At 47.5% G+C, this 21,875-nt stretch overlaps 2 protein-coding genes across 2 annotated transcripts; one reads left to right on the forward strand and one right to left on the reverse strand.

Annotated features, from left to right (window-relative positions):
* The first annotated feature begins 264 nt into the window (after positions 1-264).
* LOC127314485 (external alternative NAD(P)H-ubiquinone oxidoreductase B2, mitochondrial) lies at positions 265-5,614 on the forward strand. Its single transcript, XM_051344950.2, has 10 exons — positions 265-456; positions 2,034-2,289; positions 2,594-2,800; positions 2,988-3,238; positions 3,479-3,695; positions 3,773-3,877; positions 4,128-4,400; positions 4,499-4,620; positions 4,915-5,034; positions 5,172-5,614. Exons 1-10 carry the CDS (start codon positions 365-367, stop codon positions 5,257-5,259), a joined length of 1,731 nt encoding a protein of 576 aa, XP_051200910.1. The 5' UTR covers positions 265-364; the 3' UTR covers positions 5,260-5,614.
* Positions 5,615-8,077: 2,463 nt separating this feature from the next.
* Positions 8,078-10,603, reverse strand: LOC127314484 (vesicle-associated protein 4-1). The gene is made up of 7 exons (XM_051344949.2): positions 10,075-10,603; positions 9,513-9,583; positions 9,203-9,284; positions 8,996-9,114; positions 8,830-8,907; positions 8,613-8,732; positions 8,078-8,501 (listed from the first exon to the last, which is right to left on the reverse strand). Exons 1-7 carry the CDS (start codon positions 10,244-10,246, stop codon positions 8,442-8,444), a joined length of 702 nt encoding a protein of 233 aa, XP_051200909.1. The 5' UTR covers positions 10,247-10,603; the 3' UTR covers positions 8,078-8,441.
* Positions 10,604-21,875: the final 11,272 nt, after the last annotated feature.

Here is a 21,875-nt window from a genome sequence, read left to right on the forward strand (position 1 = left end):
GGTGTTTGGCGGGGCCGCTTTAGCATGCCGACCACGTGTGTCCACCTCCGGCCCGGTCTGGCTGCTGCCATGGCAAAGAACCCACGACCTAGGTTCCCATCCGGGCCCACCCACCAGTCAAACACCGACCCACCACCAACACCCAACACGGCGCCAGCCGCGGCAAGGGAAAAAGAAAAGAGGAAGAAAGGTAGGACTTGGACTAGCAGCTTCGCATAAAACAGTCCTCGGTTCCGCAGACGGAGGAGGCCGAAATTTCATTTCTTCTAGACTTCTCCTGCATTCCAACATCACCGGAAACCTGCAAGAAGGGCGGTGCGGAGGCGGAGCAGCAGCCGTACGTCGGAGCCGGAGGAAGAGAGAGATGAGGTGGACGGCGTTCCTGTGGGACGGCGCCTCGCGGGCCTTCAACGCCCGCCCCGCCGTCACCAACCTCGTCCTCGTCCTCGCCGCAAGGTATGTACTTCGCCCTCCTCCTCCCCGGTTTCAGTTCCCCCTCCTCTTCCTCCCCTACGTTATTCTTCTGTCGGACGGATCTGTCCTTTCGCCTCTAGTATGTTCCTTCGCTCTTGCCTATTAGCACCATCCGGAGACCCTGCCTGACGGAGGAATTTAGTTTCATGCTCCGCTGTTGCTGTCTTCGCTTCATAGCCTAAATCTTTATTTCGGCGCGCGCCAGGAATGTCAAAAAAATTCTATTTTCGTGACGACTTCAGGACCCCTGGCCTCTCTCAATTACTTCTCCAGGATACAGGGATGGGAAAGTTACAGAGTCCCCCGTCTCTTTCCTTTCCAGCCTTGACCCGCGGATCTTGGAGTGAAATTCAACCGATTTCGCATCCTTGGAACCTCTGAAACTACCATGTCGTCTCAAGATATCTTGGAGTGAAATTCAAGCGATTTCGCATCCTTGGAACCTCTGAAACTACCATGTCGTCTCAAGATCGACTCTGCTGCCGACGGCTCCAGAAGCGCAGGGTTCAGAGCTCACCTAGGCTCGAGCAGCGCAGGATTCAGAGCCCACCTAGATCGATACCAGTACCACACATGCAGGGGCCGCTTCTTTTATAGAATGTTATATTATTACATCAGAAAAGGAGGGAAAAGAAACTTCGTACTACATTTTTCTAACTGAAAATAAATCAATTAATTCTTCTTTCCACCTGTTCTCCATCCGGGCTTCCTTGCCCAGCTGGCCCCACGTAGCTGTGGACCTCGTATACATCTGAATATTCCACGCTGGTCCATGAGCCCCCACGACAAGAAAAAATCACATTGATTTCTTCGCCTTGAATCCTACATTCTCTTATTACCAACTGTGCTCAGGCCTTTGAAAACGCTGATAGCATTTTTAAAATTAAAAAGCCTAGTATGATAGCTAATAAATTAATTGTTTAAGGTCTGGAACGTGGGATGCTTGATGGTTAGGTGAGTCGGTGCCATGTGCTGATAAGCTCATTCTCATTGTGTATGTGGTGCTGCGGTGACATGCTGGGCAATTTCTCCTATTCCTGGAAAGGCGAATTTCTTTTCAACGTTAATGATTCATCATCAGCATGCTATTTGTTAGTTTCTCTACAAGATTGCAATAAAAGTTATATATCTATGTAACATAACCAAAGTGAAGAGTGGCCCTTGGTTAACTCGCCTTGCGCTCAGGTTGAGCCAATGCCATCACAAAATACATATTTTTGCGCAAGCTGTAAGACATGGACTTCTCCTGCAATCAGAATAGAGAAGTGCAATTGTTACAGATGACATTGGTAGATGATTGGGTAATAGGATTATTTTTCACAGCATAGATATTGTCCTTGTCTTGATCAAGTTGATCATTTTTAAAGTTTGGAGTGATGTCATCCATCGAAGCCACCCCTTGCTGAAAAATATTCTCCAAGTTGTGTCATTGAAGTAGAGCACAGAAGTGAGGTCATTTAAGATGGCCCAATGGTTCCAACAAGTTCTAGATGTTTTCCATTGCTAGAGCAGCTACCTTATTTGCAAACCTTCTGATTCTCTGTTTTCACAATTTGCAGTAGTGGAGGAGGCCTTGTCGCTTATGCAGACGCTCAGCAGGACCAGCCCCAGGGACCTAAGAAGAAGAAAGTTGTGGTTCTTGGCACTGGCTGGGCTGGCACCACATTCGTGAGGAATCTTGATAGCAAACTGTATGATGTCCAGGTCATTTCACCTCGGAACTACTTTGCATTCACACCCTTGCTCCCGAGTGTCACCTGTGGAACAGTTGAACCAAGGAGCGTTGTTGAGCCAATTCGTAGAATTTTGGAGAAGGTAAGATTGCTTCCAGAAATTTCAGGACACTTGCTGAGCAGTTCTAGGATTTTACTTCTTTCACAACTGCTGAACACGCACTCCAAAATCCAAATACTAAAAAGACTTCGTTTTCGCTTATAACCTTGACAATATTGCTCAAAAACTAACTTGAATTCACGCAAAAATGAACCTCGTTCTCTGCAAGTTTGACTTGTTGGAATAGTCATATTTCATGCTTGAACACTAGATACATTTATACGTCAGTTAGATGATTAATTATATGCCAACTGCACTAATGCTGCTGTTTGTAATGCTCTTGTAGAAAGGTGGAGATTTCAAATTCTGGGAAGCAGAGTGCTTCAAGATTGATCCAGCAAAGAAGAAAATCCATTGCCGCTCAAACACTGGGACAAATTTTGATGGAAATGGCGAGTTCTTAGTTGATTATGACTATCTGGTGGTAGCAGTTGGAGCTCGGTCTAACACATTTAATACACCTGGTGTGGAGGAAAATTGCCACTTTTTGAAGGTAAGCTCTCAGATGATTTAAATGAACTAAATTTCCCTCCAATATTGGGTGCATAACTTATGTTGAAGGATGCCACCAACAGATAAATGGCTTGATGTTATTCTTGCTAAATGATCTTACTACATTTTAGTTGCTTCTGAACTTCTGGCCTTGACGTGATATTTATATGGTTCTATTATACTCACAGGAAGTGGAGGATGCCCAAAAGATTCGAAGGAGTGTGATGGACTGCTTTGAGAAGGCAAGCCTCCCATACCTTAATGAAGAAGAGAGGAAGAAGAATCTTCACTTCGTTATTGTGGGAGGTGGACCTACCGGTGTTGAATTTGCGGCAGAGTTACATGATTTTGTTACTGAAGATCTATCTAAGCTCTATCCTTCTGTTCAGCACCTTGTCAAGATATCATTAATCGAAGCTGCAGATCATATACTGACTATGTAAGACTACATAGGTTCTCTCTCTACTTTTAATTCTTTATGACCTGAAAATTACTACTGCTTTTCACAAGGTTGACACCTTTATACATACGTAACCTACTGCCCCAACATGGCAACACAGCATTACCTCTTTTTTTGATAGGGAAAAAAATTACTAACACAACATCACCTCACATATAATGTATACATGTATGCTGCTTCGTAGGCTAACGAAGTAACAATTTTTTCTGCATTATGAAGGTTTGACAAGAGAATTACTAACTTTGCTGAGGACAAGTTTGGAAGGAATGGCATTGATGTAAAAACTGGATATAAAGTTGTGAAGGTTGCTAAAGATGCAATCACCATGCAAAATCCAGCTACTGGCGATGTTGCAGTTCCTTATGGAATGGCTGTCTGGTCCACTGGTATTGGAACCCGTCCATTCGTTGTGGACTTCATGAAACAAATTGGCCAGGTAGCTACAAATTATTTTGTATTATGTGTCCTTCTGTCTGTTCAGCTAGCAATTTGATCATTTATCTTCGTACACAGGCTAATCGCCGTGTCCTAGCTACTGATGAATGGCTAAGGGTGCGTGAATGTGATGATGTCTATGCAGTAGGTGATTGTGCTACCATAAACCAGCGGAGAGTCATGGTACGCAATAGAAAGTGTTGATTTTATATGCTGTAAGAATTTTTGAGGAACTATTGGCTGTCCATAAACCAGTGGTCACTGCTAATAAATGAATTATTTTACTTGCTTATTTCGGTACTGTGGTTCTTCCCTATTGTTGGATACAGTTTGTAGGTTACTTGAATTGCTAGATTAGCTGCTTAGAACTATACAGTGCTACTATATTCTTGACTATTTAGGAATTTATGTTCTTGGCATGTAATGCTTGCAGGAGGACATTTCAGAAATATTCAGAGTTGCAGACAAAGATAAATCTGGAACCTTGACTGTGAAAGAAATCCAAGACATCTTGGAGGATATCTATGTGAGATATCCCCAAGTAAAGCTATACATGAAGAGCAAGCAAATGAACGGAATTGCCGATTTAGTTAAAGCTGGCAATGGTGACACGGAAAAGCAATCTGTAGAGCTGAGTATTGAAGAGTTTAAGAAGGCCCTTTCACTCGTGGATTCGCAAGTCAAGAATCTACCTGCAACAGCTCAGGTTTCCCTTCTTCCTTCGTTGGAATTTTGACAGCGTAGAAGTATCAAGATGACCTTTTCAGTTAAAATGCATCACTTCTAACTAGTTTGTTCTGTCAGGTTGCTGCACAGCAAGGACAATATCTTGCAAAATGCTTTAACAAGATGGAGTACGCTGAAGAAAATCCTGAAGGCCCAATCCGCATTAGGGGAGAAGGCCGTCATCGCTTCCTCCCCTTCAGGTGCCTTGCGCAATAAATCTGCTCATTTCTTTTCCCAGTTCTTTCTCTTGATCTTCAACCTGACTAGACTGCACTGAAGATATTCATACATGCTAAACGATTAAGTTGAATCTGATGTAGAAATCCCCGCAAATATATCAGTGCAGTTGAGAACTGAATTAACAAACAAAATTTATCACTTACAGAATAACTTAGCTGTATGCATGTGAAACCTTTAATACCTGCATAACTAGTGCTGTCTGTTTTTCTTTCTCGTCTGGTCACTGATACCATTTTCTTTGCTGATGCCTCCAGGTACAGGCATTTAGGCCAGTTTGCCCCGCTAGGAGGGGAGCAAACGGCTGCACAGCTCCCGGGAGATTGGGTCTCCATTGGCCACAGCTCTCAGTGGCTCTGGTATTCTGTCTATGCAACGTAAGTGTCTGATTCCTTTTTAGATGATATGGAAGTCAGATTGTGCGGTCACTATTGTGCTTCATTTCTGGCTCACCTACTTCCTATTGTATCTAACTTAACACTCTTTTTTTTTCTCTTCTTTGCTCTGAGTTCAGCAAACAAATAAGCTGGCGCACGAGGGCACTAGTGATATCTGACTGGGGCCGTCGCTTCATCTTCGGCAGAGACTCGAGCGGCATATAGTCAAAGGAGATAAGATTTTGTCTGTGATATACTCAGAAGCTAAGGCAGTAGTGGTGCCACCCACCTAAGTCTGTTTTTGCAGATGCATATATTCTTTTTTGTCGGGGGAAAGAATAAAAGTAACCCTGCACTTACCTAGTGCTCCACGGAGAAAATTCCTCTGTACCTTTTTACTCTTTTGAGAGTTTTACTTGTGCGGCATGCGCAAACTTGCGGATTAATTTGGTAGTTCCTTTGCCAAAGGACCAGTTTGGGCCTTACTTTGTTCAGAGTAATCCTGTTTATGTGAAGATCTGATTTTGTAATGTGAAATTGGCAAACCAGATGTTCTTCTGTGAAATCCTGTTTATGTGAAGGATGTACGTGTCTAGCAACTTCGTACTTTTTTCAGTAGCTCTGTATGTTATGTTTGTGGACTTGGCCTTTTGATAAATTCTAGTTAGTGGGTTCTTTTTTTTAACACTGGTTAGTGGGTGCTTTGTTGACTATTGAAGATGAAGACAAGTTAAAAACAAAAGGCTAAGTATATGTTTGCAGTTGACAATTCTCCAATGTTTCATTTATATATGTTCTAGCTTTTGAGTGGTTCCAGTCCAGGACAACTCCCTTGAAACCCTATTTTCTATGTAGAGGTTTAGGTGGGTGCCATTGTCTATTCATTGTCTGATTGGTGAGTTCCATGACATTGGTGGGGTAGACAACGCCCTCAAATAAAGGGCAAACTTTGATGGTAGCCTGAGAGATGCAATCCGCAATTAATGAAGATGCAAAGCCAATTAATTTCCTCAGACAAAGGGCAAAATGTAGCACTCATATGCACAATTTTGGTGGCACGCTAAAGAGGTGCAATCCGCTACTGTAGATGCAAACTCAATTAATAGCCACAAACAAAGGGCAAGATTAGTACTACGGCCGTCTCAAGGCTTAATGCTTTTTTTTTTCAGAAAGTCAAACTATGTTAAGTTTGATGAATTTTTAATAAAAAATTGTTAACTTGAAAAGTACAAAATTAGTATCACTAGATAGTTAATGAATTATATTTTCATATCGTATCTACAAAAAATCTTATTTGTCCATAGGTTTTTCTAAAAATTTGGTTAAACTTTACTTTGTTTGCCTTTTTGAAAAAAACATAGGACTTAAGCCTTGGGATGGAGGTAGTACGTTACTGGCGGCTTGTTAAAACAGATACAAATTGCATTTCATAACTTCAGAAACTGAATCACTGTGTTTTGACATACTAGAAAATCAGGCGAGAGATGAGCGCTGACCGTCAACTCTGTTATTTTGCACTTACTCAAACAGAAGAATGGAAAAGTAAACATCATTAGTGGACGAGTTGGACCGTTCCCCTCCTCCCGCTACAGTAGAGGTAGGCGATTTCTGAAACCCCCTTCTGCTTCCACCTCGCCGCCGGCGATTCGTGTGATTCCCCATCCTCCGGCGGCCGCCTCGGCGGCGGGAGGATGGGGAATCGCCGGATCCCGGCGTGTACATAGTGTAGGTAGCAGTAGGTTGCTAGCCGGCGGCGCTGGGGAGTTGGTGGCGTGGCCGGAGTGGCTTTTGCAGGCGGTGGTCCTCTCCTTCGCGGTCGGTGCTCCGGTGGAGGCCAGCGGCGGATCTGCCGTCTTTGCTTCGCTCGCGTCTCGTCGGAGGCGTGGTGCGTCTCGTCCCCGTGCCGGGGGCCGTGTGGTGGAGGCTCCGGCTTTTGAAGATCTTGAAGGTTCGGGTGGTGTTGAACAAGATGGCGGCGGCGTCTGTCGCGCAGGGTGGAGGTGCTTGCGCACCGAGGAGCGTCGACTTCCGCGTCGTGAAGGGGATCCTCCCAGTCCAAGCGTTCGGAGGAGTTGCGGCGGGTTTCGCCGGCGTGGCGGCTTGCTCGATGAGGACGACGAAGCCAGAGCTCAGAGGGGTGTCTTTGTAATTTTTCAGTTTTCTGAGCTTGTCTGTAAGACTCTTGTTTAATGCATTCTGGTCCTTCTTCGCAAAAAAAAAAAAAAAAAAGAATGGAAAAGTAAATACTTGCTAAGCTGAAATTTCACATCCTTCTAGAATTCAAGAACAGAGCTTCCAACTGCTGAACTGCATCATTTTGGGAGAAAAGTACTGATCTTGAGACGGTCCAAGAGATCACCACTCTTCACAAATAATAAAGGTCACATCAAATGAAAATTTGTACAGTTCCTAGAATACACCATTGTCTATGAAAATGACATCTTACGGAAAACAAAATATTACACAGAAGGTACCAGAGCAGAAGCTGCAAGTTGCACCCTTTCAGCTTTAGAAGTCAAGGGTGCCTGATTGGCATCTATCTGGCTATGAAGTGGAAACAAACTTAAATAAACGATCTACTCCGTATATGAATTCCAAGAAAGCAACAGGTTGTTCGAAGCCACAAAGGACTAGATAATGCCCCATCATTATTAGCCTCCTTTGTTGGCTGGTTGGTTAGGTATAGGTGTATTTGCACCAAATTTTCCAGCTCAACAGTTATAATAGTACAGATCATATCTGCAAGGGAACAAGAACAATTATGCCAGTACAGGTCAGATAGACAAATAAAAGAGCAGAGGAACCAGATGCTGAGACATAATGCTCCATCTCCTCAAAGACCTGGTAGCTAGACAGCTCAAAATGCTCAATAGATTACATGAAGAAAATCAGAGGGGCACTGAAAGGGCACTGCATTTTTTTTTAATAACATTTTTTGCAGAAAAATTCTACCAGACAACTTTGCATAGGAGATTGGCAGTAAGATGACAAAAAATACAGCTAAAATATTAGCTGCATAATCATTTAGATCCAGGACATAGTGTAACGACAACGGATATAACTCCCATTAAGCACTTTGAAGAGTGTTTTCAGGTAAATTACATTTGGTATTGATAGGAACAGCAGCTAGGGAATGGAACACAGTCCCATGTCTAAATCTACAACACCACGTACATGATTTATCACAGAAGATATTATTATCAATCTCTTACTCACTATATACATGGAGACCCTGGAAAGAAATGCAGCGTGAAGCTCAAATCCTAATTACACAAAGCCTCATTCTTGTTCCCAGCCGACACATCCCAATAGCTTGAAAACCATGAACAAATGGGGTGGAAGGACGACGTGTGGCAGCGATACAACGGTATGTACGTTCAAAGTGATGCTTTGCAGTCTCAAAATGTTTATACTGAATCAACTCCTTCAATTTGCTGGCGAGCAAGATATCTCTCTCTTCGTTCCTTCTGAAATAAAATAAAATCTTGAGAATATGAGCACATGATACATAGCCTCATCTTGGACATTATTAAAAGACTGGACTACTGCCATCTAAAACACCAGAGCAGTGATCTTACCCATTCATCGATCACAAGACCCTCGCCAACAATGCGGGGGCTTGTGTCCTCTGGAGGTTTCTTGCGTGCCTCGAGGGCGGCTTCAGCTTCAGCAAGTTGACGCTTGAGTCGGTCCAGTTGCTTCAAGAAATATATTGCAAAATGTGTATGGTGAACTTGCTGCTCCTCAGAATTGTAAGCGAAAGCAAATGGAAAGAAGGGATATGTAGTCACTTACTGCGCTAGGACGCTCAGCATCCAAGAACACTACCCGCAGAATTTGCTCAACCGCAACCTGCTCTTTCTGCTCATCGAACTGTGACATACAAAGCAGCAGAGAATGAAAATCACAGCGATTATTTTTTCGGTGATCAGATGGTATCAAGGGATACAAAATATTTTACCAATTCTGGGACATACTCCACAGGCCCTTTGACCTTGAGGCTAACAATCTTGAACTTAACCTTGCACTTCTGATCTAAAGGTTTCTCGTTGTTCTCAGGATGCTCCACAAACTTGAACACTGGCATTGGGCGGGTGAACAATGAGAAAAAGGGGGACAAAAGCACATAAAGGCGCACACAAAGTTAGACATATCAGCTTTGCAGTACCTGTTGCTATGATAGTTTCACCTGGAGCCAGTATGCCGCCAGGAGGCCTCATGAAGCAGCTCTTGGGTGCTGTTGTTTGGAACTGTAACACAGGTAACACATGTATTGAATAAACTGTCACTCTACTAATTAGTTACCCCAAACAACCTACAGTAACAATGATTGCTAGGAAGCAGGAAAAATTGCAAAGCATAGCGCTATCTACTCAAAAAAATAATCAAGTCATGGGGTTTATTCCATTTAAGGTCTTAATTTATCCCTTGATGTAGTAATGAAGAGAAGGCTGGAGGCAGAGAAGAGTTGTTACTACCTTGAAGGCCACATGCGACTTGCTGACGTTCTTGATCCTAATCGCGCTCCGAACCTGCTTGCCGGGCTCATCTGCATCGATCAAAAGGTATAAGGAAAATAATGAGTTACTAGATACATCCATATTGAAGTCAATTAATATGAATCGGAGGGAGTATATAAATTGGGGCATGCGTAAAAAATTGGAGGGAGAGAAAAGTATATTTTCAACCAATTATTCAGCTGCCAAATTTCTTTGCCAAAGAAAGGAATTTCACATGTGGAAGCAGCGAGACAGCTTCAAATATTTCCGGAGTGGAAGAACAAGGAAGGCCGCACAGAACAATCAAATAAAGGACTCGTGGAAGGCGAGCCCAATCCAATCCAATCGGAAAATTAGCGGTAAAAATGGTTGAAAGCAGGCAGTTATAGGCGGGTAAATTTCCTCAAAAAAGTTTTAGGCCGGTTAAAGCAGAAACCGCCGCCAAGAAGCGAAAAGCAGAGGAGGAGGAAGCTATCGACCGTGTTGTAATACAGCAAGCGAAATTGGTGGAACAAGCCACGGGCCCGTGGCGCATACGTACATGGGAAGTAGAGCTTGGACGGCGGGTCGAGCCTGAGCCGGCGCCTGGTGGGCAGCAGCGAGCGTATCGCCGCGGCGCCGGACGACGACGAGGAGCCGGCCGACCCCTCGGCGCCTCCTCCTCCCTCTGCCATAGGCGGCGGCGGGCCGGACGCGGTCCCCCAGAGCGGCATGCGTCAAAAGCCCCCTCCGCCGGGTCGTCGTCCCCCTGTTGCTGCTGGTCGCGCGCGGCTGCGCGCCCCTCCAACACGGCACGGCACGGTGACCGCCCCCTGAAGCACCGGAACCGGCAGAGGTATAAGTCAGCCCTTCATCGTCGGGCGTATGGTGGGTTGTTTGGTTGGAATCGCTGGGCGGCGAGTGGAGGTGGAGGAAGAAGAATATTATTGGGGTGGAGAAGGAGAAGAGAGGAGGGGAGCTGCAGTTGAGGTTGAGGTTGAGCGCGTGCGCGTTGGCTGTTCTTAATGGGCGGCGCGCGGTGGGGTCGCCTCAGCAGCTACGCCTGCTTTCTTCCCCTTCCCCGCTGTCTATCCTGATTGGTGACGATGATTGCCGATGGTGCCTGCCGAGTTGCACTAGCGGTTTTTAGGTGGGTGCTACCTGCCGTGGTTGTTGAGTAACAAGATCTTGGTCGATCATGGCCATAGGATGACAGAGGATTATTATTACCTAGCTCTGTCAGGTGTTAATTCAGGTGCCAAATCTTGAGCCCAATTTTCGGCACACTAAAACTCATACTCAAAATAATTAACCTGTAGTATTGTCTCTATCTTTAAAGTGGTCTTTATGCATATCATGACCGTATGATAAAACGCGGGCTTAGTCGAGCGAAGCGTCTCGTGGCATCAATTTTGCAGCACACCGATATTGCGGACATCTCTACCCCCTTTTAGTGCTCCTCCTAGTCAACGACAAATGTGTCATCGCTCGTTCGAGGTTGAAAGCTAGAGAGTTACATGGGCAAGCACCTTGAAAATAACCAAATTATGGATTATGATGTTCTTTTCCAAGTGGTGCATTTGTGTTGTTCCTTTAGAAAGAATCGGTTTCTCTTGTTGGGGACTTTGGTTTCTTGATCCGAAACAGAACTTGCCTAAATTGTCTCCAATAGTTTTCTAGATGATGTGCCAACGTGGCGAAGATGATGACTATATGGTAATGTGAGAAGATGAGACGGTGACGTTGATTCCGGTGTGTGGTGCGAGTAGCTCAACTTCCCTTACCTGTAGCTGTAATTTCGGCAAGAAGGGCTGCTTGTCATCTCCCAACCCCCGGCTCTTATTAGGCCATATACAATAGGGTGACGTCAGCTTTATCTTAGAGCCGCCATGTAGGATTTTTGCTAAGTTGGAGGAGAAAGAATTGAAAAAGAGAAGAATGCCTTCTCTTAGCTAAAGCATGATCCCTTAAAAATATAAGAGAAGGTGAGTTTCACCATTCTACCAAAATTTAATTAATTCTCTAATTAATTGTAGCCGATAACAATAAGAGATAATGCATTATATACGTTATAGTTATTGCCTTCTCTAGATCATGTGGAGGCCTAATTAAGGAAGAGAGATCTCTAAGGTATGATGCGCCTTCTCCACCATTACATGCCATTAGAAGCATCTATAATAGGTGTAAGGTGGTTCGAGAAGGCGCCGAGAGAGGACACTTAATGAGCTAGGGTCAACTATGATATGTAGGGGAACCCTCTCATGCTTATTTTTATATAAATGCAGCTACGAGCCCTAGATTATGGTGGGATGTCTGAGTTTAGTTCTGAATTAAGAAACCATCCATGTTATGTTTTGAACTTTCTTAAAACATGCAATTCAAATCTCAATCTACCTTCCACAATGTGCTTGTATTTCGAGCTCTAAAATGTAAAATACTTTTATGATTTTAGGAAATGCTATGAAGTGAAAATATGCAAAAAAAAAAACATCCAAAAAAATGAACACAACCAATGCCACAAAGATAAATCAAAGGCTCGTAGTTCAGATTCAAATCAATCCAATGCCACAATTCAAAAGTAATTAATAGGACAAATTGCTCTCCTATTTTGCTGATTAACTTCTCCGTCTCCTCAAAGAAATCAATTTATGAACAAAGCGGACCCTTATAACATACTAACATACCCATACTCTATGTATGCAAAGATTTTTTTTCTCTCCAAAAAAGTAAAATCTAAAGAGCAGGATGCACAAGGGTTTTTAATCAAGCGGAATTAGAATTATTCTTAGCTTTGTAAGGTTGATATGATCTAAGAAAAAGCCTAAACCATAGTCCAGCCCTGCTGCTAGCTAGCTAAGGGTTTGTATATGTACATAGACTTTGACAAGGTCTTTCCGTGGATTAGAAACTTTTCCAGGGAGTTGACTCCCTTGACTTAGAAAGCTTCCAACGGGAAAGAACTTTACTCTAGTGGATTTATAGCACTACTACTATTATACTAGTAATGATAACTTTGTTACCGATCAATTATATGCTGTACTACACGGTGATGTTTGTCCAATTGTCCATGTTTCATGCCTATGGCTTCTGCTAGCTTCTCCTAGAGGCAGTGGAAGAAGCCAAAGACCAGCGTCGGAACTACCGGAAGAAGAGGACGGGGCAGAGTACAAGAGCGCTGGACAAGTCAATGGCCGCGGCGCTGGAGTCCGGACGGCATGGCAGCGACCATTTTTGGACCTGGAGCTTTCGAAGCAGCAGCCAGTTCGGCGCGAAGCCATGGAAGAAACAAATAGTTCCGTGGCTCGATGGGGACATGCATGGAGATACTGATGAGTCAGTCAGTGGTCACGAGCTCCCATTACAAGAGAGACAACAGGAGACCGTGCCTGCCGGAGCACGGATGTGAGATACAGCACGGAATGTCTCCATCTAGACAATAAAATGACAGTACGGTTAAGTTTGTCTATTTTGATGGGTTGCCCCGATGTATTTGGTTCTTTTCGGGTCATGTTTGTCTGTTTTAGCAAGAAAAAAACGTTTTTCAATGAAACATGAATACGAATAAGATTGTAGAGTTCATCGCGAATGTATCTTTCACTACAAATGTAAATAACTAGTAGGATCCTAAGACTTTCCCCCAACCCCTCTGCTCGCTACAATAGCCAGAGCCTCTTCCACGAGATCTGGGCCGATCCCGAGCCCTTCCGGCGGCGATGCCGGCCGGAGGTGAGGTGCCAGAGGTAGTTCTCTAGGATAGGAGTAGATTTCCGGCGGTTTGCCGGTTAGGATAGGAGTAGAAGCTCTGGTTCGTGGCCAGATCCAGAGCGGGCCGAGTCCTGGCGGTGTCTCTCTCTGCTCCGGCGGCCGGAGTCCAGGGACCCCCTCCTCGACTGATCTCAGCAATAAGGCATGTGTCATCTCCTTCGAGCTTCTCTTGATGCCTCTTCTTTCGCTCCTGGCCGGCCTTGGTGGTGAGGGTGTGTGGTCGGAGTTGGCGTCAACGGCTTGATTTGGAGGTGGCAAGGGCGGAGTGTCTCTCTGGTGCTCTGGTGCGGCACCAGGTGGCCCGTCGTCGGCGGCCTCTCTCCAGATCCATGGTGGATCTTGTCTGGAGTTCGTCGGCGGCCATGCTCTTCGATAAGGCACCTAGGAGTCGTCTGCTGGCGAGAAGATGGCCTCCTTGTCTCCTTGGCCGGCCATGGTGGCGGGGGAGGTGGACGCGGAGGTGAGCTGCTTGATTTCTTTCGGCCTGACCGGCTGTGGAGGCGAGGGGGCGGGAGGTGTCATGCAGCTGGGCTTCTCTCTTCTGCTGATGGCGCAGTACTGGTCGCGGCCGCCTCTCTCTCTCGCTTGCTCAAGCCCTCATGGTGGTGGCTGGCTTGCGGGGGTTGCTTGATGGCGGAGGCGACTTCGTCTTGGAGCTCTTCTCCGATGCTTTTTGGCGTTGGACTGAATGGCAGTAGGGCTGCCGCTCCGCCGCTGCCCTGCTCTGCCCAACGGTGTTCTTTTGCGCTTCGTCACCAAGTGGTATGTCCCCGGAGATGAATCTGCAGTCCGTAGGCCGAGCCTGATCTGGAGGAGGAAGACGGAGGACTGGATCGCGTTTTTTATTTTTCTTCAGGGTCCTCTTTGTATAATCTAGGCCCCTATGTAATTTGTGTATCTTTTAGGGTCTCTTTGTACTCTAGTATTAATAGCAGCTTGTCGGGTTTCTACCCAAATAAATTTCTGTTCTCACCAGATTTTGGCCAAATCAGGAGATGGGCCGTAAGGGAGATGGGCTTGGAATATTACACGTGGAAGATCTCTGAAGCGGCCCTGCACGAAGAGTTTGGGCTAGGTTGCCCGTGTATCTGTAATATAGTAGATCACATCTTAGATTAAAAGATAGAGTTCTACCCGTGCATGGTTACGTGCACGCCTAAATTAGAAAGTCCCCTGGACTATAAATATGTATCTAGGGTTTATGAAATAAACAACAACCATCGTTCAACACAAATCAATCTAGGCGCATCGCCAACTCCTTCGTCTCGAGGGTTTCTACCGGTAAGCATCATGCTGCCTAGATCGCATCTTGCAATCTAGGCAGCACAAGCTTATTTCGTTGTTCATGCGTTGCTCGTACTGAAGCCTTTTTGATGGCGAGCAACGTAGTTATCTTAGATGTGTTAGGGTTAGCATTGTTCTTCGTATCATATGCTGTCGTAGTGCAACCCTTATACATCTAGCCGCCCTTACACCTATCTTAGGTGTAGGGCGGCACCCCGCTTGATCATTATTTAGTAGATCCGATCCGTTACGGTTGTTCCTTGTTCTTCAAGGATTAGTTTAATATCTGCAATAGTTAGGCCTTACAAAGGGTTAGAGGATCCAGCGACGCGTAGGGTGTCGTTTGCTAGCCCTAGACAGGATGTTCCGAGGATCAACCTTGTGTTGGTTTTTAGGCCTTGTCTAGGACCGGCTTACGATCACCGTACGTGACCGCGAGGCCCAATCGTGAGTAGGATGATCCGATTATGCGGTGAAAACCCTAAATCGTCGTAGATCGCTTTAGTTTTATCTTGATCAAGCAGGACCACCATATATTCGTGCACCTCGTACGAATCATGGGTGGATCGGCTCCTTGAGCCGATTCACAGGATAACCTGAGAGCCGATCGAGGCTCGTATTTAACGTTTACGTGTATGCCATGCAGGAAACTAAGCGAGGCATCTCCATCACCTTCCTGACCAGGTATAGGTCAGGTGGCACGCCCTTGCACCAGCATCGGACGTGTGTACCAGAGGCTTTGCGGGCCGTCGCTCGGAGGGACCAGGGCCAGCCGCAGCTCTAAGTTGTTCCCGGCTCTACTGTGTTACCCGTCGTTGCTCGCCGGTGGGTTTCTGACCGCAACACATTCTGGCACGCCCGGTGGGACAAGATTCGACATCAACCACATCGCCATCTACATCTGAGATGGCGGACGGCACTCCAGTCACGTACGAGGATCTGACCGACGAGCTCAAGAAGAAGTATGACGAGGTCAAAGCAATTCTCGAAGCCGACCTCATCGGCTCTTTTCACAGAACCCGTTCACATGGCATCAGGTGGAAGGGGTTCTCGCCAGATGGTGTGCTCGATGGGATAGACCTCTCTGCCCCGTCAGAAGAACGCACCAGGTCCCTACGTCAGGAGATCAACTACATGGTGGCTCACTCGCTGCACCGCCACTCTGAGAACCTGGTGAACACTTTGGAGCGTGTCGCTCTCCGGGTGATCCAGGAGATCATGAGGCACCAGTACTCTCCGTCAGGACCAGCTCTCGGGACACACCAAGGAGAGATGACACTCCAGTCCCGTCCACCGCTGCCATTTGCGTTGGCAGCACAAGAAGTGCCGAATTCACCGGCATTCGTCGTCTACAAGATCGGTGGTGACCCTAGTGAATGCCAGTTCTTGCATGAGGCGCCTAAGGAGATCCCTCACGGGTACATGTGCACATACGTGCATCTGCGGTAATCGGGCGCTCACAAACCAAAGCCGCGACGGCAGGGACTTACGGGAAAGCGGGGAGGAACGTCGCGATAGATCTTGAGAAGCGAGACGTGGCTAGCTAAATATGCCACCCCGACGAACCTCCGTGAGCTCAGCTCCTGCAGCTTGGCTCAGAGCTGGAAAAGCAAGCATGGCTGGCTAAGTACGCCACCCCGGCGAATCTTCAGAGTTCGACTCCTACAGCCAGCACCGTGGATCAGATCAGCACGATCCTGAGGGACCAGTTCGGCATGGTGCCGAAAAGGAGGACAATCGGCTATTCCAAGCCGTACCCCGATGAATACGAGTTGGTCCCGCTACCACCCAAGTATCGGCTCCCTGACTTCTCCAAGTTCAGTGGATCAGATGGTTCCAGCTCCATCGAGCATGTGAGCCGATATTTGGCACAGCTAGGAACGGCCACCGCGGCGGATCCACAACGCGTGAGGTTCGCCGCACACTCCCACACGGGATCGGCTTTCGGGTGGTACACTTCGTTGCCACCGGACTCGATCCGGACTTGGAAGCAGTTGGAAGAACAGTTCCACATGCAGTTTCACTCAGAAGCTTCCGAGGCCGGCATTGCCGATCTAGCTCAAATACGTCAGAAGCGTGGAGAAACCGTGGTAGAATACAGCCAGCGCTTCAGAAATCTGAGGAACCGATGTTATTCGGCTCGTGTGACTGAAAAAGAAGCAGTCGAGTTGGCAGTGGTGGGCCTTGCCTCACAAATCAAGGATATGGCTTTCCAAGCAGACTACCCTTCACTGGCGCACATGGTTCAGAAACTGTCAAAGATATGAACAAAGCGCCACCCGGACTTGTACCAGGACAAATTCAAGCGTGCGGTGGTCCTGGTTGAGGCGGATGAAGACGAAGGCTCTGCGGGAGATCAAGAGGTAGCAGTGGCTGAATGGACTCGGGGGGCAACCCCCGTGTCCTGCAAATGGGTAAAGCCACCAGGTCCGCCCAGAGGGTTCGATTTTGACGTGACTAAAACTGAGCAAATCTTCGACCTCTTACTCAAGGAGAAGCAGTTGAAGATACCCGAAGGCCTCAAATTCCCCACGGTACAGGAGCTGAACGGAAAGCCATACTGCAAATGGCATAACTCGCTCTCCCATGCCACCAACGATCGGCAGTGGTGTGGCGTCGGCCAGATCCAAATGGCGATAGAACAAGGACGACTGATTTTCAACCGATGCGCCATGAAGGTTGACACCCACCTCTTCCCCGCCGTTAACATGGTGGAGTGCACTTACCCTGAAGGTTGCCGCCAGGATCCTCGTTCGGTATCAACATGGTAGGACCTGGGCACCACTCTGGCAAGGATGGAGACGAGGGCAGCTGCTCTCGTAGCAAGGACACAGAGGAGGCCGCTCCACGCGATCGGCTCCGTCACGATGGCAAGCGCTACGTCACAGAGGGAGAAGTGAAGAACATAAGATATCAGCGACCCCTCTCTGATCACCTCCTCAATAAGTATGTGAGTCAATATAGCCAACGCCGCCGATCCAGCGACGATGATGATAGAGACCGTCTGGCTAGGGACGCCGGGAGACATCGTCGACATGATCGCGATGAGGAGGAGTACGAGCGCCGTGCCAAGGAAAAGTCGAGGGAGCAGGACGACGAGGATAGGCACTGGGACTGCCCCTTCTTCAGACACTGCTGGGATTCAGGAATGAGCCGATTGCCTACAATCGGCAATTGCCCAGAATGTAGACAGAAGAGGAAGGATGCAGCTAACGTGTCCGTGTTCAAACGTCTAGGGCCTCTCCAACCACAAAGCAAACGCGCTGAGTCCCCTCGGATGGAAGATCTCGAGGATTTGGAAGACGAGGGAGAAGAAGAAGAAGACAGGTACCACCGACCAAGGTGGTGCCCTGATGGACTCAGCCGTTCCCAAAAGCGTAGGGTTCAGCGATTGCGCGGCTTGGAGGAAGCCGAAAGGTTATACCTGCACACGCTAAGAAAGGCGCGGCCTGATCTGGCCGCGAAAATTCAGCGAACCCTAGATGAAGAGGGTCGACCACAAAAGATGGTGTGGCGCCCCAAGCAAAGGAAAGCCGATGATGAGACATCGGCCGGCACAAACATGGTGCTCGTCCTTCCGACGGAGTTTAGTGTTCCAGGATTACACGAGGCACCCAATTTGGACGACTGCGAGCACATCGACGTGACGAAGGGCAGGGTTAGGCTTCCAGCAATCGGCCAAAATTATCCGCACCACATGTTCTGCTTGTGTTCAACATCAATCTACTGGGCGGCGGTTTTACGTCGGCTGATGAGTTAAGAAGAATCGACATTGGTCCTACCGAAGCCGACGTGCAAATACGGTGCCTTGGCTAAATTACAGAGCCGATATCTGCAGTTACCTGACAGATTCGGCTCGGGGGGCACCTAATCAGATGAACATGTGTCCAGTGAAACCTTGGGGGCCGATTAGAAAAAATCGGCCAGTAAAAAAAAAATTTCATGATACACAGCCGATGCGTAGCCATCGACTCTAGTACATTTACACAAGATCGGCTTGTTCAAGACACGGATCTTCACCAAGTCCAGTTCAGCTGTGAGACCTTCTACATCCTCGAGGGAGTGAACAACGAGAGCTTCTTCAGCTGCGATGAGCCGATGTCGGTGCCTAAGTCTTCTCGTCGAGGGCTTCCAAACCCTTTGCACCAGTACTAGCAGAAATGTTAGTTTTGGGCGCAAAGCAGCTCTTGCTCATTAAACTGTTGGTACTTCATCTGCAATATCGGCTTTCGAAGGAAGAAGGGTGATCGGCTCTGGTGCGTCTACCGTCGACCTGGCTAAGTTGGCCGCTTTCCTAGCTGCGCTCGTAGGCGTGGTGAAGACCTCTGCGCGGCGGCTGTCTCAATTTGCCTGAGTTCAGGGCCCTTGGACTGAACTGTGCATCCTCGCCACTGTTCTCACGTTAACTGAGGCTCGGGGGGCAGCTCGTCCTGAAATATCTTTGCTCTGGAGAGCCGATTTTGTTGGAATCGGCTGGCTCTACATTGCAACTGTTCTGAAGAATGGTGCTTTTATTACAGAGTTATCAGTTTCAGCATCCAAGCCGATTCAACAACAGTTCCAAGGCTCTCTTAAAGACACCTGCTCAAGACCAAATCACCGGCCTGCTGCGATCGGCTGTACCAAGTGCTATCGTCACCGGCGGGACTGGCTAACTTGGAGGGATGACTGAATTGGCCTGTCTCGCAGATTATCGTGAGAGACCGATGCGTTGCCATCGGTCATTGAGCATTGATTAGACTAACGATCGACAAAGTCAGATGAGGAGAAATCGGCTAAATAAGCATAAAGGACATCGGCAAGATCAAAGGAAGTTCTTCATTGATAATAAGATTTCTTACAAAGAGAAGCCGATTGTTCAACAAAAAAGGAACAGATTGCTACTGCTAATCCTATGCTAGTAGGTCCCTACTCTAAGGGCTGTTGCTGTCTTCGCCGTCGCTGGGGTAGCTGCCGTCATTGCTGCTGTCGACGAGCTCCTCGTTGCTGCTACTGTAACCTTCAGCAGAGGCTTCTTCCTCGTCATCATCATCGTCCTCATCTGACCAAGCCCAGCCACGGATGCGCTTTGGCGGCGGTTCGTCGGAGGAGGTGTCGTCCTCCTGTTCCTTCTTCGTGTCGGAGGAGATGTCTTCGTCTTCGTCATCCTCTTCCTCTTCTTTGGTGATAGAGGTGAATTTACCCCGGAAGGGAGGGTCGTCGTCGCTCTCCGCCTCCAGTGCTCCGTCAATCAGGAACCGGAGGTCATCCTCCCCGTCAGTTAGGGGCATGGCCCCATCTGACCAGACGAGGTCCTCGCCCTCCGGCACGAAATCGAAGTCCCACTCCCGCTCGTCCCAATGCTTGGGAGCGCGCCGGTTGTACGCCTCCGTCTGGTTGTGCCCTGGAATCAACTCGCTTGAGGAGGAGGATTGGAGAGAGACGGAAGAGGAGGAAGAGGACGACATGGCTATGGAAGGAGAGGGTTTTTTGGCTGACGGCTAATTTGGAGCAGAGGGATGAAGAGGTGGACTGTTCGATGCTGTAGATAAAAGGGGATGGAATAGAGATTTATTGCTCGATGCAGTTTCCGAGGAGGTGGAGCCAAAATTGTCAAATCGCGCAGAGAAGTTGAGAAGGCAAGCCATCATGATGAAGAATACTGCAACGGTTCTGATCTGCCACGACATGACCCTTCGAAGGAAAAGCAGAGTGGTTTTGAAATTATCATTACCAAAACCAGGGGGGCATGTGTTATCACCAGATTTTGGCCAAATCAGGAGATGGGCCGTAAGGGAGATGGGCTTAGAATATTACACGTGGAAGATCTCTGAAGCGGCCCTGCACGAAGAGTTTGAGCTAGGTTGCCCGTGTATCTGTAATATAGTAGATCGCATCTTAGATTAAAAGATAGAGTTCTACCCGTGCATGGTTAGGTGCACGCCTAAATTAGAAAGTCCCCTGGACTATAAATATGTATCTAGGGTTTATGAAATAAACAACAACCATCGTTCAACACAAATCAATCTAGGCGCATCGCCAACTCCTTCGTCTCGAGGGTTTCTACCGGTAAGCATCATGCTGCCTAGATCGCATCTTGCGATCTAGGCAGCACAAGCTTATTTCGTTGTTCATGCGTTGCTCGTACTGAAGCCTTTTTGATGGCGAGCAACGTAGTTATCTTAGATGTGTTAGGGTTAGCATTGTTCTTCGTATCATATGCTGTCGTAGTGCAACCCTTATACATCTAGCCGCCCTTACACCTATCTTAGGTGTAGGGGCGGCACCCCGCTTGATCATTATTTAGTAGATCCGATCCGTTACGGTTGTTCCTTGTTCTTCAAGGATTAGTTTAATATCTGCAATAGTTAGTCCTTACAAAGGGTTGGAGGATCCAGCGACGCGTAGGGTGTCGTTTGCTAGCCCTAGACAGGATGTTCCGAGGATCAACCTTGTGTTGGTTTTTAGGCCTTGTCTAGGACCGGCTTACGATCACCGTACGTGACCGCGAGGCCCAATCGTGAGTAGGATGATCCGATTATGCGGTGAAAACCCTAAATCGTCGTAGATCGCTTTAGCTTTATCTTGATCAAGCAGGACCACCATATATTCGTGCACCTCGTACGAATCATGGGTGGATCGGCTCCTTGAGCCGATTCACAGGATAACCTGAGAGCCGATCGAGGCTCGTATTTAACGTTTACGTGTATGCCATGCAGGAAACTAAGCGAGGCATCTCCATCACCTTCCTGACCAGGTATAGGTCAGGTGGCACGCCCTTGCACCAGCATCGAACGTGTGTACCAGAGGCTTTGCGGGCCGTCGCTCGGAGGGACCAGGGCCAGCCGCAGCCCTAAGTTGTTCCCGGCTCTACTGTGTTGCCCGTCGTTGCTCGCCGGTGGGTTTCTGACCGCAACAATTTCAAAAAAAAAAAAGTAGGATCCTAAGACTCATCAACTAAGGCTTCATCACATCGTCGGGTGCCCGTGCGGGCGGCAACTCCTATGCTTCATCATTGGAGTCAGGTTGAAAATGCCGACCACCATGGTCTCCCGAATAAATGCTACTTGGCGGGCATCGTCGATGACCTTCTTCACTGTGCGACCGGGTCTTGACCAGAATGTAATCCGCTCGGCCTTGTTCTTCTTCTTCGCCATGGGTGCTCGCCATCGAAGTGGTTCAACTCAACCGCTCGCTCCTCGTGAAAGCGGTCCAACCAGTAGGCGCTAACGGAGTCATAATGTGGGTCGAGCCACAACGCCTCCTTCTGTCGCCTTTGGAAGACCTCGTAGCCGAATTCCTTGTCTTTAGGCAAAGGCACGGGAACCCCGCCCA

Source organism: Lolium perenne, chromosome 7 (assembly GCF_019359855.2).
Source record: "Lolium perenne isolate Kyuss_39 chromosome 7, Kyuss_2.0, whole genome shotgun sequence".
Lineage (NCBI taxonomy): Eukaryota > Viridiplantae > Streptophyta > Magnoliopsida > Poales > Poaceae > Lolium > Lolium perenne.